Here is a 19,156-nt window from a genome sequence, read left to right as displayed (position 1 = left end):
TTTCATAGTGTGTAATATTATATTTCCATTCTTTATCTTTGTGAAGCATGGGATCTTTCTTCTTTAACCCTAACTTTCACTTTTGTATTGTGGGTTCTGTGGTCCTTTTCATTGTGTAATTGGGAGCAATAAGGTCATTTGCTTCAAAGTGGGTGCTTGGAATCTTGGGAGTCCCGAGGCCTTTAAATCACTTTTTGACTTGTAAAGAAGCAGCATTTTGATACCCTTCACTGTTGCTGTCATTGACAACACATAATCTTGATAAATGAAACCAGCACTCTATTTGGAGAGTTAAAAGGTCAAATCTGCCCTTCACTGTGGAAAATACAAGAAATCCTGTGATGAACATTGGTTGAACTTAAAAGATAACTTTTGTTGCCAAAAGTCTCGAACCACACAGTCAACACATGCATTGATAAGGCACACATTTTTCTATTGTTGAGGCCATCATCCTTCTGACAACTATCACATCTTTGTCCGCACCAACTGGAGTTGCATAACAAGACATTCACTACCCATGTAAGATATTTGCTAGAATCAAGAAATCCACTAGGAAGTTTATAGTTATATCAAGAAGCCTGAATGATTTACAATGCGAGTCATAAACAAGTTCCAGGGTGCCCTTCGCAAAATCAGAATAAAAAATCAGTGCTACTATTACTATCAGCTAATAACTAGAAAACAAAGCAAAGGCCAAGTGGAAGCTGAAGATTTGTAGTAACAATATCCAAAAGTTTCCAAAATTGGAAGCCGGTGAAAAGGAATCCGGAAACCTAAATGTAACATTGACATTGAGAAGAAACTACAAGCATAAACTGAAAACAAACCAGAGAAGAAACAATACAAGAAAATAAAAGGAAAAAGAACTTGCAACAATGAAGTTTCTCCTCTTTGATCAATTGAACAAACCGGATTCCTTTTCCCCGGATAACCAATTGCTAATCCTTACTCGTAATGAATATAGTTTCATATTCATCCTGAATCTTCTTGCCCTTCTGAAGGGCATCTAATCAGCTCCAATATATTTAATACCTCTCCCATGTCTGGTCGGTTTGATGGCACTTGTGAAGTGCAAATCAATCCCAATTTCATTACTCGAACTGCCTCATCAGCTGGGAAATTCCCTTGGAGGCTTTCATCAACACATTCTTCCATCCTTCCTTCCTCCAATGCTCCTCTGACCATGTCACAAAGTACCACCACATCATCTTCCATGTACTCAACAGGCCTCTTGCCAGTAACAATCTCCAGTACCAAAACCCCAAACCCATAAACATCACATTTCTCAGTTATCTTTACTGTTCTACAAGCAAACTCAGGTGCCATGTACCCTAGTGCACTCTGAATCTTACTGCTTAAAATATAGCAGTCCAGCATAGGTAACAACCTTGCCAGGCCAAAATCTCCCACTTTTGGTTCACCTGAACTGTCAAGAAGGACGTTACTTGATTTTATGTTATAGTGGATGATGTTTGAATGGTGCAAATGGGCAAGGCTTTTTGCTGTCCCAAGAATTATGTTGAACCTCTCATTCCATGAAAGAAAATGTCCACGAGGTCCTTCATGGAGATGCTTGTACAAACTCCCACCAGAGACAAATTCGTAAATCAAAAGTTGCAAGGATGGTGTCCAATAATAACCTTCAAGGGCCACGAGATTTTGGTGCCTAACTTTTCCCAATTTCTTAACCTCCCTTTCAAAATCTTCTTGGGACTTGACAAGACTTGAGACAGTGAGCTTCTTGATGGCCACAGAATGCCCATCTTGAAGAACTGTCTGATAGACTGCTCCAAATCCACCACGTCCAAGTTCACAATCCTTATTAAGCAGAGCATGTGCTCCAGTGCTGAAGTCAGGTTCACCTGAAAACATGACAAGCTTGCCAGAATTGGCATCTGTAGCGGGGGAATGGCTAAACTCATAGCCTGTAGATAATGACAAAGCAGCTGCAGATCGTGATGTTGATGATCGAACATGAAGATTAAGGACAGTGATAGTAATGACACCAACAACAATAACAGCAGCTGCACCAATGGCAATAAGAGCAGATACACTTAGGATGATTCTCTTGTGACCAAGAGTTTCAGGAATCAAGCCAGGAGCAGAGTCAGAAGAAGAATTTGGATTGAGAACAATGGGTTTAGGAAGGACTGCAGGGCAAGACTTGTTGACTGCAGCACCACAGAGAGATGGATTGCCAATGACAGAAAAAGGTGATATGGTGTTGAAGAAACCACCAGCGGGTAGTTCACCTTGCAACTGGTTATGGGAAATGTTGAAGGAAGAGAGGTTGGGAAGATTTGCCAATTGCTTGGGTAGGCCACCGCTGAGGCTGTTAAAAGACAAGTCCACATCTTGTAGGCTTGTAAGTTTCGCTACTGCTGTGGGTATTGGTCCAGTCAAGTTGTTATGAGATAGGATCCTAAGTGATCAATAGGAAAGAAACAAATAAACAAGAAAGGCATATTGGTTAGAATGATGAAGACACCACACCTTTCACCAACATACAAGTTTCCAGAAAAAGGGCAACAATAGTCAGAGCATCAAGGAGCTTTTCTTATTTCTTAATTTAGATATCAAGCAACTACCCCAGAGAATTAAAACGTCTTGTTCATTTCAGTTGTAAGGAACTCTAAATTTCAAATCCTAACAACTCATAAAAAAGAAACCATTGTATGCACTGCAACCACATCTTTACAGATTTGAAGTTTCTTTGATAGGCTAAATCTTTAAAATAGATGGAATCAACTTTTACTGTAAAGGGACTAACTTATCTACTAGAGAAACTTTCATGTTTAGTTGTTTATAAAGAATTTGAAGATGGCAGCAACCTAAGCAGTGTCGATGATCTAAAGTTAACTAAGTTTGGTATAAAATATTTAATGACAACAAGAAAGAAAAAGCAGAGAAGGGAAAAGGAGTCGTAGCAAAGAAAGCTTACAAAATTGTTAGTGAAGACCAATTCGCAACAGAGCTAGGAATCTGCCCTATCAGTAAGTTCCTCTCCAGCCTCAATTCCTTTAAGGAAAAGGCTCCACCAATTTCCAGAGGAATGCTTCCGTTTAGAAGATTATAACTCAAATCAAGAACATGTAATTCCTTTAACTCTCCAATAGTCACAGGAATAGGGCCCACAAGAGAGTTCCCTGATAGATTCAAGAACTGCAAGCTGTTCATGATCTCAATGGAAGACGAAATTTTACCAGTAAACTCATTGTCTGATAAATCTAAAATTTGAAGCTTTGGAACTGAGTTAAAACTCCCTAGCTTATTCTCCAAACGCGCAACCTTCTCCCCTCCCGAGCCAAAAATCCACAGAGGAAGGTCACCACCCATTGAATTCCTGCTGAAATCTAACGCCAAAAGGTTTCCACAATTGGCCATGGATTCCGGCAAGTTCCCAGTTAAACCATTAGAAGATAAATTCAATACCTTCAGCGACTGAATATTCCCAATTGAATTCGGAACCAGACCAGAGAATCTATTCCCAGAAAGATCTAAAGTCTCGAGTCGTTTCATTTCTCCAATCCAGCTTGGAAATTCACCAGCTAACAGGTTGTTGCTTAAGCTTAGATAATTACACAAACTAAGCTTCTGCATTGCATCTGGAAGGTACCCAGAAATCGAATTATCACTTAAATCGATGGACCTCAATAACAAACAGCTTCCAATCCCTTTAGGGAACCCCCCGCCAAACTTATTTTTACTCAAGTTAATAGCTCTCAAATTGTTCAAAGCTTCAATTCCTGTAGGAATCTCACCTTCCAACAAATTATCTGACAAATCAAGCGACCTGAGCCCACTCAAACTCCAAAACCCAGCAGGTAAAGACCCTGAAAACTGATTCGAACTGAAATTTACAGATCCAAGAGTAGTACATGAGCTCAAAGAAGCTGGAATCTTCCCAGAAAACTTGTTCTTCGCCAAAGATATGGATCTCAAAGACCCACATTGCTTAAAAAAATCATCTGGGATCGGCCCAGAGAGACTGTTCTCACTTAAATCAATGATGCTAAGGTGTTCAAGCCAAGCAAGACTAAGGCTAATGCTGCCAGTGAGGTTGTTTCTTGCTAATGAGAGCTTGTAGAGAAACTGGAGCTGCAAGAGGCCACGTCCGATTTGTCCCGAAAGGGAGAAGCCGTCGAGATTAAGCTCGGTAACCCTGTTGGATCTTGGGTCGCATTTGACCGCTACCCAGTTGCAGGGAGTATCATCATCTTGGTTCCAAGACGAAAGCGTTCCCTTTGAATCTTGAATGTCTGCTTTGAACACAATTAGACCCACCACGTCGTCATTTAGCGGCGGGTTTAGAGATCCAACACACTGTGAAACAAAAACCAGCGAAGCTAATAAGCTTATTAACATCTCTTCTATCTTCTGCATTGCAGCTTCTTTTTATGCTCTAACAAGGAAAGCAAAGAATCACACACAAGTCCATTGAAGTTTTGCTCAAAACAAAAAAGAACAACAGAAGCTAAAACCCGATTAACTGTTGGGTTCAAAAAGCCAAACTCACTAGTCACTACTCTACCAGGAATTTCAAAGAGAAAATGGAAAATATAAAAAAGGTTCTCTTTCTCTTTTTAACGGCTAGATTTAGACCAGTGAGACAACAAGGAGAGACAAAAAAAAAAAACACACTAAAATACACCAAAAATAGAAAACAGTTACACTGAGCAAAATGAGAGACCACAAGAATGAAGCTCAAATCATAAATGAAAATGCTAGCAATGGTACTCTGCAAGAGGGAAGTGAGAAAAAAAAAAGCCCAGAAATTTCTGCAGAAACTAAGTTTTGGGGGTTTGAAGAACTCGAAGAGAAGAACAAGGGAAGACTTGAAAACAAGCCTGGATCAGAGAATATAAGTTAAGCTTCAAACGCCAATGGCATCTCAAGACTGGTTGGAGAATCCAATGGTTCGCCGAGGTCCGGAGATAAGTTAGGTTTCCGGTAGGAGTCGCCAATAAATTTCAGCGAGGTACGGACGGTGGAGAGTCAGAGAGAGAGAGAGAGAGAAAGAGATGACAGAGGCGCAATAAAAGAAGTTAGTGTTTTGTTAACAGAAAATGGAAATGGGCCACGTATGTGGGTGGGGAAGGGGAGGTGTGACTATTTAATAGATGCAACACGTGGCGAACTTTCCGAGGACGTGGATGTCCTTCATGGCAAAAACGTTGTCGTAATCTTCAATTAATGGATTGGAGAATTCGACCACGTGAATGGAAATAAATTTTTTAATAATTAAAATTTTTTATAAAATATTTTATTTCAAATGAATAGTACATAATTTGAATAATCAGTAGAATTTAATTTTAATATTTACATAATTTAAATATTTAATTAAAAAAATATTTTATGAATTGAGTACGAATTAAAAAGCATAAGAAATTTCATAACAACATTTGGATTACATAAATTAGTACCTTTCCTTCAAATTATCCTACTCCTATGCATTATATTTCATAATAAATTTGGACATATACGAGATCTATTTTTTTTTTTTTAAATTAGCTTATATTTTCAGCATATTTCTTCTATATATATATATATTTTTTAACTGATGCTGTAGTAAAACTTTGACATTGCTAGTGAAAGAAAAAGGACATATTTGGAGACAATGGATATGAAAATGGCAAATTGAATTGAGTGGTAAGAAGATGGTTGAATTTTGATTTGAAGCAATTGGGCAGACAAGACAAGACTAGAGTGAGAGGAAAAAGCTAAAAAGCAATAAAGGGTAAAGAGGAAGTAGGTGGAGATTATAAAGGAAGGCAGCCCCCTCAACTTTCACTTTTATTTCATGGGCTTTGCTACTCTAATTCTTTTTTTTTTTTTTTTTTACAGTTCATTAAATGCATATTGCACACCTTTTTCTCCATTTAACAAAGTTTTAACTAGGCCTGTGCATATTTCGGTTTAAATTAAAAAATCGAATCGAACCGATTAATTTTAGTTTTTCGGTTCGGTTAATTGGGATGATCGGGTTGGTTCGGTTAGTATATTTAAAATTATTCGATTTTCGATTCGATTCGATTTAAACGTGTTAAATAACCGATCAAACCGAAATAACCGATTTCGTGAGCCTAGCCCTCCCCCTCCCCCTCTGATACCCAACCCAGGCCAGCACCCCAAACCCAACGACGACGAATCCTCTAAACCCATTATTCTCTTTCTCTTTCTCGTCGACCATGACCATCTAATGACTCTCTCCCCGACAGATCGCTATTCTTTTCGATGGACGACGTCGTTGAGGACGCCGATGAGCTACATTCATTCACTTCTGCCTCCGCCTCCTCCTCCTCCTCCTTATCTACCAATTTACTCTCCGGCAACGAGTCGAAGATCCCGGGCATGGCGACGCAGACGATCCCTCCGCGGACATATCCAGAAGATTGGATCTCTTTCATCCCTCTACAAATGGGTTCCAGAAGATTTGATGATTAAAGAGAGAGAGAAGGGCTTATCCTCATCCACTGGTTCGTTAATTTTATTTTATTGTGAATTTTAATACTTTTGAGTAATTCTCCTCTGCTTCCAATCTCATAGTTGCATTTCATCACTTTTTAAAAAATTGCAGATTTTGGTTTGAATCGAACCGAGCCGAACCGAATCGATTTTTATCGGTTCGGTTCGGTTCGATTATATCATCATAATCGATTTTTTCGATTTTTAAAATTTTAACATTTTAATTTTCGATTTTTTCGGTTCGATTTGATTCGAAACTGAACCGACCGATTGCACAGGCCTAGTTTTAACAATCAGATTTTTCTTTTTACTCCTTTAAATTATATCTTCTCAGGTATTTAATCATTGCAGATTTTAGAAACTTCTTTTTTCTGTTGCTATTGTGAATTATTAATTTGATTTGTCAGTAAGCATTTTTGTTATTTAAAAGTAAACTGAAATGTTAGCAAATAATGTTATATTTATTAAAAGAAGTAAAAAAAATACTATATTCAATATATATATATATTTTTTATAATAAAATAAACTCAAATAATAGTTTAATAGACCCTAAAATTTGTATTTTATTATTTCATAATTTTAGAATTGGCTATAAATACTTTTAAATCATAAGCCATATTCAGAAATATTAACTATTTTAATTATTAAGTTTTTTAATAAATCATCAAAATGCAGAATATGTTCACTCTTAGTAAAAAATAGAGACTTATTCTGCACTAGTTTTCATTCAATTTCAGTTATATTTATTTTATTTATTAATAATTTAAGTCTTTAATTGTAGAAAATAAACTCCTCATTTCAACTTTTTTCCTGCAATTTCAACAGAATAAATCAATTTTTTAATTAAAAATCAAATCAAAATATATATATAAAAAAATCAAACTAAATTTTTGAATTAAATTAATTTAATGGATGTTTTCAATTTCAACCAAATTCTTTTTCACGCTATCAATTGGCAAAGGCAGAATGCTTGTAACAGGGCTTTCGTGGGTTTCAAGCTTTCAACCCAAGGTTAAAGGATTCAGAAATTTTGTGGAAATCCAACTGATTGCAAGGTTGGGCTCCAATGGGCCTATGTTCTGTGCCGAACGATCACATTTCACATGCGGGACACGCTCAACACGAGCTGCAGCCTGCAATTGCAAACCCTACCAAAGCACTCTGCCGGTGACCTGTGAGCGACAGAGTGAGCGAGTCCCCAAGCTCAAAACCAGAAGTGAAACAAATTGGGGTCTGTCGCAGAAGCAAACACTTAGGATTGGACATGGCACCTATTGATGAAAGTATCACTCTCAAAAGAAAGCAAGTGATAGCATCAGCTCTCGTCAAGCACCTCTCTCTAGATCCTGTAAGCCTTAAAACATCATTCTCATCATTCAACTTTGAATTACCTGTACATACTTTGATTCTTTTTGTCTCTTGATGTTTTATCTGTGTGTTCTTAATTATGATTATATAGTGGATAAGTAGAGATTGCTGATTTACCAACAGCTTTATGATTTTCTAGTATGCTATATTTATTGGTTCATTTTACATTTCAGTCCTTTTGCTTGGAAAAGCTATAAGTTGGAGCTCATTAATTTATCTTCGAAACCTCTTCAGTTTGACAACATCGTTGGAGGCTCTCTGTGTGCATTTTACTATGTGTGCTTTTGCGTATTTTTGTGGATGTTGAGAACTTCTGTGTGGAAAAATTTTCAATTTGATAAGTTTTTACACATTGCAATGAATGTTTGGTATTTTCAAGTTATTTTGTGTGTTTTCACATAACGGTTGCATCTCTTACATTTTTCTTCTCAAATTAAATTATTCTTATATTTATTTCCCTCCTTCTAGATAATGATGCCATGTAAAAAAGAGTATTTCAATCCTCACAGATTCATCTCTTGCATTGAAAGACACACCCCCCCCCCCTTTTCTTTCGCAGTCTCACTGATATGATCTTGTTGCATTCCATCATTTTATTTGTTATTTGACCGATATTTCTTCTGTTATTCATGAAAGAAAGGCACCAAGTTGCGGAATTTGTGAATTTCATTCTGACCTGTTTTGTACTGTGATTTGTTGGTTTTTAAGATTATGTGGTTAAGTTTGAAATTAATTTCTGTAGGGAACTTCTTTGGGTGTCAGTGGCAAGGATGATATTATGAGCTTGTATACAAAGATTTTGAAGTCATCAGGAAAACCTTTTCTGCAGAAAGAAAATGAGGAGGTAAGGTTGCACTGGTTGCCTATGCTCTGACACTACACTGCTATAACTTCAATGTGAACTTTTCTTTATAGGTGATGAAGTGGATAGAGTTTGCAGAGAGTTTTCCTGTAGACTGTCAGGCGTGCTTAGATGCTCTCACTGGATTCAATCAAGACTTGGCTCAGAAGTCTATACTCTTGGGCAATGGAACTACACCCTCTGAGGCTGATGTCATTGTGTTTTCTGTTATACATTCTTCAGTGGTATGCTCCTTCTGTTTTTTGCTATGAACTATTCTTCCTATTTGCTGCTCTCTGGTTAGTTAATGCATTCAAATTTTTCTTGCTATTTGATTTTCAAATTTTTCCATATGTTGTCAAAATCTTTTTCAAATAAGAATGACACGTTAGGAATGCCGTTGGTGAACTTAAATTCTTACATTTATCTGTCCTACTGATATAATAGGTGCGTGTTTGAAATTCTAATGAATTTTGAGAGGTTACTTTTATGCAGATTGGCCTTTCACATTTAGAGAGAGAGAAATTGACACATGTGATGAGATGGATGGATTACATTCAGGTAGGGCCCATTCTTAACTTCTTCTTATTATTCACTTTTTTGAATTTTTTTTTATGAATCTGATGGTAAGTTTCTGTGGAAGGAAGACTTCTTAGTTACTCTATGTTATCATCAAACAGTCACATGTGAACTCCCTGCTTTTCAATGTAACTATCAAGACTTTGGCTGTGAGGCTGACTTGATTATGCCTCACCTTTGGCTGTTGGTTCCATTCGCAACAATCTGATTTGATTGGCAGTTTTATGCATCATATTTGTTCAAGTAACATCTTGTACTTGTTTGAAATTTGGGTTTAAGAATTATCACAACTTAAATAAGTCGAACATGTAAGAGCAGTTTATGTTGTCTCAGTTACAATTAGTTGAGTTTTTGTTGACAAATTTAGGTGCATTTCTTAGCAGTATTCAATAGTTGTGGCCTTACCTGACTCAAATAGAGAAGAATGAAAAGCAAATGTTTATCTGTGAAATTTTGTCCTCAGTTTTTAATATTTTTTTTATCATGACCTGAATCTGCATATTTGCAGTTAGTAGCATGATCCCTCAAACAACTATCAAAGAATATGGCATGTTTTCATTATTATTATTTTTTTATAAGACATTGTAGATTACTTGTTTCTTTCTTATTACAGCACAAGGAGGAGTTTGCGGATCTGTTTGAAAAGATATTGCTCAAAAAACCTGCATTTGAGTTTCTGGTGAGCTATCTTGTATTATTATATTGTTTTTATCTGTTTCATTTGCCTTACTAACCCTGAGGCAAGAAGGATTAGAATGTTGAAAAGTATTTGGGATATGTTGGTTGCTACACATTTCACAAAATGAAACCTAAAGTTTAAGGAGAAAAGGGGTCATTGATTTTACATTATTTGATCTGCATCATGGGGATGGAAATAGTCCTGCTTCTACTAGTTGTTTAATGGCAATTTTTTCGTTTGAATGGATTAAAGCATTTTTTGGCAGTTGTAAGCCATCTTTTGTTGAGACAACCTTGTTCTTCTCCCCTCCCCCTTCTCTTATCCAAATGTATTAATTACTTTTGGATCATTCTTTTGGTTGAGTTCCTATTATTCTTTGTTTATTTAGTTGCAGGGTACAAAGGGTATGGCTAAAGTTGAAGTGGATTCAAATGCAAAAAAGACTCTTGAAAGCACAAAGAACACAGAAAAATCAGAAGCAGACAGAGTACAAAGAAAAATGTTGCTGGGGTAAATCTTTTTCTGTTCCATTTTCTGATACATAGTGCTGATATTTTATGAGCTTTCTTTTTTCAGTTTTGTAATAATAGAATTATATTCATCCATGTTTGTCATTCTGAAGAATGCCAAGAGGTTCAGAAATATGCTGATAATAGTTGTAGAATTCAGAAGTTAATGTTGAAAATCATAGCCTATCAGAGAGTTATTAGCTGTCTAAGCCTTTATATTCCTAGGCAAATAATCTATTTGAAGCTTTTGTAGTTGTAGGAACTGAAATGCCATTGCCAATTCTTAAGCATTTGATCATATTGAAACACACACACACGCATGTAAAGTACAGTGTATATACATGCCAGTGTATGGTGAAGCTGCGAAATTTTAGATGCATGACTTGGGGTATTTTATTATTCTAATTACTTTTGTCTTTTGATCACGTTACAGTCTTGTGCATTAACATTTCTATGGTTTTTTGTACCTTACAGAAAAAGGTTACAGAAAATAAGGAACCTGTGCCAGAGAAAAAGAAACCGTCTGAAAAGGAACCTGCTGAGAAAGATAAAGAACTAAGTGTTAGTTTGCTGAACATACAGGTTGGCCTTATTCGCAAAGCATCGAAACATCCATCTGCTGATAGGTAAGCTGACAACTTCTCATTCTTCTCCTCTAAGTGTTCAATATAGTCATTAGAAAAGCTGTTCCACTGCGATCCTGGTCATCATAGATTTAAGGGGGTATTGGACAAAAAAATCCAAACGTTTATGATAATTCACATTTATATTCAACACTTTATATCTAGGACGGTAAAATCAAAACTTTTCAATTTGTCACAATTATAGCCAAAAGGACTGAATTGAATATAGAAAAATTAATGATAAATTACACTATAGTCCTTAAGGTTTCATATTATTAATAAAATATATAATCCTTTAATTTAAATTTTGTAATTGAAATCAAATATATTTTATATTTATTATATGTAATATTAAATATATTGTATTGAATAAATATTTATTACAAATAAATTTCTATTATATAAGACATCACATATAAATAATATATATTAAAATATTTCATTGAATTTTTATATTCAATATTATAAATTATGTGTATACTTTTTTATATTTGAAAAACTTTATTTTATATTAATATTATTCTAAATAAAAGTATAAACCAAAATATTATATGTTTTAAATTGTAAAGTTTTATTTTTTTATATTTTAAGTTTTTATTAATGTTTACGATATTATATAAAAGTGAAAATAGGGAGTGAATAATGAGATTAATAAAAAAAGATATTATTGTAAAAAAAATATGTATTTAAAGACTATTTTATTATTCAAATAGAACTTTAGGGACTATATTGTAATTTATCATTAACTTATACAAATTCAATTTAGTCCTCTTAGCTATAATTGTGACATTTAGTCCTCTTAGTTATAATTGTGACAAATTGAAAAGGTTTAGTTTTAACATCCAAGATTTAAAGTATTGAATATAAACGTGAATTACCATAGACATTTGGATTTTTTTGTCCAATAGCCCTAGATTTAAATTTCAAGTATCTTAATTTATGCAACGTGGCATGTCTGATAGAAACTATTTGTGACATTTTTAATCTTGGTTGTTGATTCAGTTTATTGGTTGAGGAGATAGATGTTGGGGATGCAAAATTGAGGCAGGTGGTCAGTGGTTTGGCAAAGTATTACAGTCCAGATGAGTTGACGGTATGATTATGTAGTTTATTGGAAATAAATAAGCTATACTAGTTCTTTTTTGTGTAACTATTTTTTGTTTACTTTTTGGGATTTATTCAAATACCGAAGTCCAGTTGCTAATGCTGTATTTGGTATTTGCATTTTCTATAAAGAATCGTCGTGTTGTGCTGATAACAAATGTAAAACCTGGAAAGCTACGAGATGTGATGTCAGAAGGACTGGTAAGTTTTCTATGCATTTTTATTGTTGTATGAATCAAGTAATGATGTTCTTTATATTCAGTGAAACCTTATGGTTTAATTGAATTACTGCTTTTGTTTTCAACAATTTTCTTATAAATCTCGTGACTAAAGAGTAAAACAAGCAACAATAGGATCTGTGTCTTGCTAGTAGGATAATTCTGCTATTGTAATAGTGTCATGTCGAAATTTTTGTGCTTCTTATGTGGACTGATTATTGTGAAAATGGTCAAATGATTTATTTTGTGCTTGTTAGGTCATTTATATCAATAAAATTTAGTCATTTTGGAAAAGAAAGTCGTCGATCTTATTGATTTTAATTATAACCACATGGTGGTGATGCTAATTGATTCCATCTCGTGAATATTGGCAGTGTCCATGTGTATGCTTTGTTCATTTCCTCTTTCTTGTTGCCAAAGGTCCTAGATATTCTAGTTTGCTGTGATCGGTTATTCAATTTGTACCAAATTAACTTAGTTAACATAAGAGTCCCAAGGAATGAATTTAGTGCGTCAGGTGTTTGCTTTCTAATTTTTTCAGGTCCTGTGTGCTTCTAATGAGGATCACAGTGTGGTGGAGCCCCTGCTCCCTCCAGAAGGTGCTAAAATAGGAGAACGTGTCTCATTTTCAGGGTAAGCATACAGAAGTTGCTTAACGCTAATAGAGTAATTTTAATAGCTGAAATACTGGAGGAGAAAGTGTGAAAGCACATTTTTGAATAGCTAATAGCCAGTTGAATACTTGCTAGTAGCTGCCATTTTCTATAGTAAATGCATATTTCGTCTTCCATGTGATGTGCTAGTATCAATTTCTGTTGAAAACAATATTGCTGGTTGGTCACTAATTTTGAAAAGCATTTGAATTTGAACAATAAGGTTGCATTTTTTTTTTTGGTAAAGTGGCTGTTGCCATGTAGTGTCATTCTAAGACTAGAAAACTAGGAATATACAGCTGTAAGGTGTTTACTGTCACATGCAAATGGTTCATATGCATGGGTTTGGCCCTGACAATGTGTATAGCCAAACGGCAGAGTTTTGTAATTTCTTCCTCCTTCCTTAAAATTATGTGGTTTTCTGCTGAAAGTTGAAAACTATTTGGTCTAATATATAGTTGTTAATATTTTCATTCAGGATTGATGGTAAGCCAGAAGATGTCCTAAATCCAAAAAAGAAGCAGTTGGAGAAAATAACACCGGTATGTGGTTCGAACTTTTGTTTTTCTTGTTATGAGCTGGGTTCATTTTATGTTGTCTGCCTATTCAGTTTAACCTGTACCTTATCTATCAAACTTCTCAGTCATCTTCTTGTTAATTAGGATCATGTTCCATAGAACTCAGAAAAAGTATGGGTGAATGAATTGCCGTTAGTTGGCCATTTGTAGTTTTCTGTTTGGTTCTGTGGCCCACTGCAGGTAAATATCAATTAATTAGATGATGTGATTCAATGAGCATGCCAAAAGTTAAAATTAAGGACTACACCAGTCATATTTCCTTCCTAGTTCTTAGTAGATATGACAAATTTTGAAGGTAGCAGCGGGGAAGTAACGACTTATAGTTTGTCTTGTTTTTATAGTTTGTGAATAATAACTTTTTTCTGTCTTTAATGCTTGTCTTCTTAAAAGAGGAGATTTGACAGTACTGATGGGTGGGTGAACTGGTTTCTCTGTACTGCACATGAATGCTGTGGCCATGGCTTGTGTCATTATAGCCTTCTCATCTAGTTAGTATATGAATTCTTTCGTTATGGTTTTTGATCATGAGCATTTCATGGGTGCAGAATCTTTTCACCGATGACAAGGGTGTGGCCGCATTTAAGGGCATACCATTTATGACATCTGGTGGGCCATGCACATCATCCATTCCAAAGGCAAGCATCAAATGACGACAGTGACCAATTGGACCACATTGTAGCTTACTGTTTACTGGTTATATAAATTTTAGCTTTAAGCTCTATTTGTTATCTAGTACAAGAAAACACATGTTAAAACAGCCAGGGGTTTTGAATCATGTAGTAACATCATCAGATTCAAATGGTCGCATTCATTTGGAATCTGATGTTGCACAAAATTCAGCAAGGTGAGTTTTTAATCACATTAGCAATTGTTAAATCAATACAAATTTTGAGCTGTCCTGCAATTTGATGTATTTAGCAAAGTTGGAAACCTCTTCTTGCTTCTTCTTCTCCACCCTTGTGTATATACACACACAAAAACGCGTGCATATGTACTGGAATACAAGTGATTGAAAGTGATATATATTTATATATATATTTGATGCAGTTTGTCCATCTTTTGCTGAGGATGCATGAGATATTCTTCCAAATAGCTTATAGTGTGGCAGCTTTCGTAGTTTGTCCTGTTCAGATAAGTAAGAGAAATAGCCGCTTGCAAATCTGTTCTGCAGATTGAGAATTAAGGAATAGATGAATGTTTTTGTCTTGTTGGATGCTCATCCACTTGAGCTTTCTTCTTTTAGCACTAGAATCAAGTTTGTCATAGAAAATCCAATTCTCTGAATCTATATCAAGGAACTGCACTTCAAATGTGCAAGCACTAGTACAAAGCTCTGAATCGAAACAAATGAAAGATGATTCCCCACTCATAATCCGCAACAAATGAAGTTGCAAGTTCTTGTGCTTAATATATTTTTTTTTCGTTTTTTGATTAATAGAGGATTTCGTGCTCATTGAAACTATCATGTCTTAAAAATTATATCCTGATGCATGGGATTGGAATATATTTTATAAAATAGTTTGATTCATGGTGGGAGAGTTCAATGGCAGGACAAAGCCATTTATAAAGTGAATGGCCAAGCATGAAAAGGCCATCAGTGGCTAAGCTTAGCCTCATTTATGGGGTTATGGGTCTTACTCCTAACTGTTCAATGCATTGAGGGACTTGGTTTCTTGAAAAATAAGTAAGGAATGTATGAAATTTAGAGAAGCCCATCTTGTTTATCACTCACTGTCAGCGATGAGTAGGAGATGCTATTGCTTCTAATGTTATTATATTTTATTTGATGCTGTAAGAGTATCAAAGAAAGAATCCCAATGGAATTTTAACAATTGGTAATTGATCCTCAAGACCTCTCTGCAATCCGTAGTACTTTCAATGATCAAAACTAGCACAGATTCTATTCTGGAAAAATAAAGAACTATGTGCATCCTCTTTTTAAAATTCAAAAGAAATATTATTATGCATACCTGTCCAGTTGTGCACCTAAGATTTCATATGGATCTTGCCCTGATAAGCCAATGAGGAAATCATTTCATATCCTATAAAATCAACATTACACTTAATCTTAGTCTCTATATTTTCGTCGGTCCAACGAGAAAAAATATGGTGGGTCCTTTTTAAAATCATAATTATTATTATTTTTAATTAACTGTGAGTATATATCAAATTATAGGTAAGAATTTTATATTTTTCAATAATTAATTCAGATCTATATGGATCACATTTTTCAATCCTATCATAAAGATCTCCCTGAAGCTTTTATGTTATCTACTGAAGTCGGTTGGCTTCCTTGAGATGCTTGGGGTGATCTTTGGCAGAGGTTATGGATTCTTTGCCTAGACCAAAGAGATTGTAATGAAAATGGATACAAGTTAGAATTTCCCATTATTTTATAGACATGAAGAAGATTGAACAATGTAAGTGAAATATTTTCTTTTAAGATTGTGTGGGAAACCAAGAAAATAAAATCAGAATGTGAAAAGTTGAGAGAAATATTAAGTGGTCCAAAATCCATGAAATGCAGGGCAGAGTGAGCATCTTGCAGAGAGAATACGGATACAGATACAGATGCTGATACTGATACTGATTCTATAGACATAGAGAAACAGAACTCAGAAAGAGAGAGAATGACGTGATATGTATGGAAGAATGGGACTGAATCAAATCAAAGAGAAACCCAAGAAGGATCACGAAATATCTGTGATCTACTTGAGAGGATATTCCTCTCTGAACATTCACCACTGTGAATAATTTGATAATGTACTCTCCATTCCTTTATGTCTAAATTCATGTTTTAATAATTTATTTTCTCACCCACCTCCTTCATTTTCTTTTTGTTTTCTCACTATAAATTCGCAATTATATTACGTTCATACATCTTCTGTGAGTCTGTTTGTTGATTTTCTTTTATTGCAGGTAGGGATGTAACCGGATCGGGTATTTTTAGGTACCCGATCTGACTGAACCCTAATAAAATGAATTTGGATAGTTATAATCGGGTTTGAGATGGGTTTGGGTTTTAAAAATAATACCTGTTGCGGGTTCGAATCGGATTCAAATTTTATGTACAGAGTATCCACTACCCGAACCCGTTTATATAAATAATTAATTTAATATAAATAATATATTTTTGAGAAAATTACTTTTTAGTCTCTGAGGTATAGCGTAATTAACAGATTCGTCCCTTTATTTTTAGAACCCAACATTTTCGTCCCTGAGGTTTAATTCCGTCAAAATTCAAGGTCCCTCCGTCAAAAATTTCTGTTAAGTCAATGATTTTCACTTGGTCAAAGGAAAGAGAATAAATATAATCCCAAAAATACCCTTATCAATAATAAAATGAAAAAAAATACTATTTAGTCCCTATAGAATGGAAAAACTCGCTACTTAGTCCCTCAATTTTGAAAAATATATTAAAATGTCCCTAACATTTTAAAAAGTCTACTAGTTAGTTCTTCTATTAATTTTATCACTAAATATTTTACTATTTAGTCCCTATAGTTTAGAAAAAAAAATTAATTAGTCCCTCAAATTATTAAAAAATTTACTAATTAGTCACTCCATATCATGGAAATTTTAGATTTTTTTTTATAACACTTAACGACTAAAATTAACGGAAAGACTAACTAGTAAATTTTTTAAAATATCAGAGACATTTTAATGAATTTTTAAAATGGCGAGCAGTGATCGATGACGAACAGCATCACAAAAAATATTTATATTGAGTTTTAACTTTTTATTTTTAATAATTTAAATTTTATATATTTTGATTTTTATTATTTTTGCTGAATTTGAATCTTAAATTTATTAAAATTTTTATTTATTTATGGAGATTGAATTTGAGATTTTCTTCCTTAAAGTTTGACGAAATTAAACTTTAGGGACTAAAATATTGAATTCAAAAAAATAGAGGGACAAATATGTTAATTATGTAATATCTTAGGGACAAAAATGTATTTTTTCCTTTAATTCTTTGAGAGAGGGACCTATAAATTTGTAGGAATTAAATTTCAGGGACTAAAGTATTGAGTTCTAAAAAGGGTAATTCGGTCATTTTTCCTATCACTAACGGCATTTTTGACGGAGGGACCTCTAATTTTGACGGAATTAAACCTCAGGGACGAAAGTGTTGGGTTCTAAAAATAGAGGGACGAATCCGTTAATTACGCTATACCTCAGGGACTAAAAAGTAATTTTCCCTATATTTTATAATAATATTTATAAATTTTTTTTATATATTTTTATTTAAAAATTTAAATTTAAATATTCTTTAGAAATATTATATTTTTTAAATGAAAATTATTAATAAAAAATATTTTTTTTATAAATTATTAATTAAAATATATAAGATTAAACGGGTTCGGATTTTATTCGGATAATAATAATCGGGTTTGGGACGGATTCGGATAGTTTAAATTAATTTTTAATCGGATTCTAAACGGGTTCGGATATTACTAATATAAATTGAGTTTAGATTCGGGTAGTTTAATTTTCACGGATACCCTACCCGTTTACATCCCTATGTAATGTTGATTTTATAGGATATGAAATGATTTCCTCATTGGCTTATCAGGGCAAGATCCATATGAAATCTTAGGTGCACAACTGGACAGGTATGCATAATAATATTTCTTTTGAATTTTAAAAAGAGGATGCACATAGTTCTTTATTTTTCCAGAATAGAATCTGTGCTAGTTTTGATCATTGAAAGTACTACGGATTGCAGAGAAGTCTTGAGGATCAATTACCAATTGTTAAAATTCCATTGGGATTCTTTCTTTGATACTCTTACAGCATCAAATAAAATATAATAACATTAGAAGCAATCGCATCTCCTACTCATCGCTGACTGTGAGTGATAAACAAGATGGGCTTCTCTAAATTTCATACATTCCTTAATTATTTTTCAAGAAACCAAGTCCCTCAATGCATTGAACAGTTAGGAGTAAGACCCATAACCCCATAAATGAGGCTAAGCTTAGCCACTGATGGCCTTTTCATGCTTGGCCATTCACTTTATAAATGGCTTTGTCCTGCCATTGAACTCTCCCACCATGAATCAAACTATTTTATAAAATATATTCCAATCCCATGCATCAGGATATAATTTTTAAGACATGATAGTTTCAATGAGTACGAAATCCTCTATTAATCAAAAAAGGAAAAAAAAAAATATATTAAGCACAAGAACTTGCAACTTCATTTGTTGCGGATTATGAGCGGGGAATCATCTTTCATTTATTTCGATTCAGAGCTTTGTACTAGTGCTTGCACATTTGAAGTGCAGTTCCTTGATATAGATTCAGAGAATTGGATTTTCTATGACAAACTTGATTCTAGTGCTAAAAGAAGAAAGCTCAAGTGGATGAGCATCCAACAAGACAAAAACATTCATCTATTCCTTAATTCTCAATCTGCAGAACAGATTTGCAAGCGGCTATTTCTCTTATCTGAACAGGACAAACTACGAAAGCTGCCACACTATAAGTTATTTGGAAGAATATCCCATGCATCCTCAGCAAAAGATGGACAAACT

The 19,156-nt window shown here is 34.3% G+C and overlaps 2 protein-coding genes across 2 annotated transcripts; one reads left to right on the top strand and one right to left on the bottom strand.

Annotated features, from left to right (window-relative positions):
* Positions 1–532: 532 nt before the first annotated feature.
* Positions 533–5,094, bottom strand: LOC110619098 (probable LRR receptor-like serine/threonine-protein kinase IRK). The gene is made up of 2 exons (XM_021762351.2): positions 2,942–5,094; positions 533–2,422 (listed from the first exon to the last, which is right to left on the bottom strand). Exons 1-2 carry the CDS (start codon positions 4,381–4,383, stop codon positions 973–975), a joined length of 2,892 nt encoding a protein of 963 aa, XP_021618043.2. The 5' UTR covers positions 4,384–5,094; the 3' UTR covers positions 533–972.
* Positions 5,095–7,591: 2,497 nt separating this feature from the next.
* LOC110619096 (aminoacyl tRNA synthase complex-interacting multifunctional protein 1) lies at positions 7,592–14,549 on the top strand. Its single transcript, XM_043958523.1, has 11 exons — positions 7,592–7,813; positions 8,576–8,677; positions 8,749–8,919; positions 9,170–9,235; positions 9,867–9,932; positions 10,916–11,067; positions 12,067–12,157; positions 12,301–12,369; positions 12,928–13,019; positions 13,518–13,581; positions 14,163–14,549. Exons 1-11 carry the CDS (start codon positions 7,730–7,732, stop codon positions 14,265–14,267), a joined length of 1,062 nt encoding a protein of 353 aa, XP_043814458.1. The 5' UTR covers positions 7,592–7,729; the 3' UTR covers positions 14,268–14,549.
* The last annotated feature ends 4,607 nt before the right edge of the window (positions 14,550–19,156 follow it).

Source organism: Manihot esculenta, chromosome 7 (genome assembly GCF_001659605.2).
Source record: "Manihot esculenta cultivar AM560-2 chromosome 7, M.esculenta_v8, whole genome shotgun sequence".
NCBI lineage: Eukaryota > Viridiplantae > Streptophyta > Magnoliopsida > Malpighiales > Euphorbiaceae > Manihot > Manihot esculenta.
Note: the sequence above shows the minus strand (reverse complement) of the source record. Positions and strands in the feature narration are given on the sequence as shown.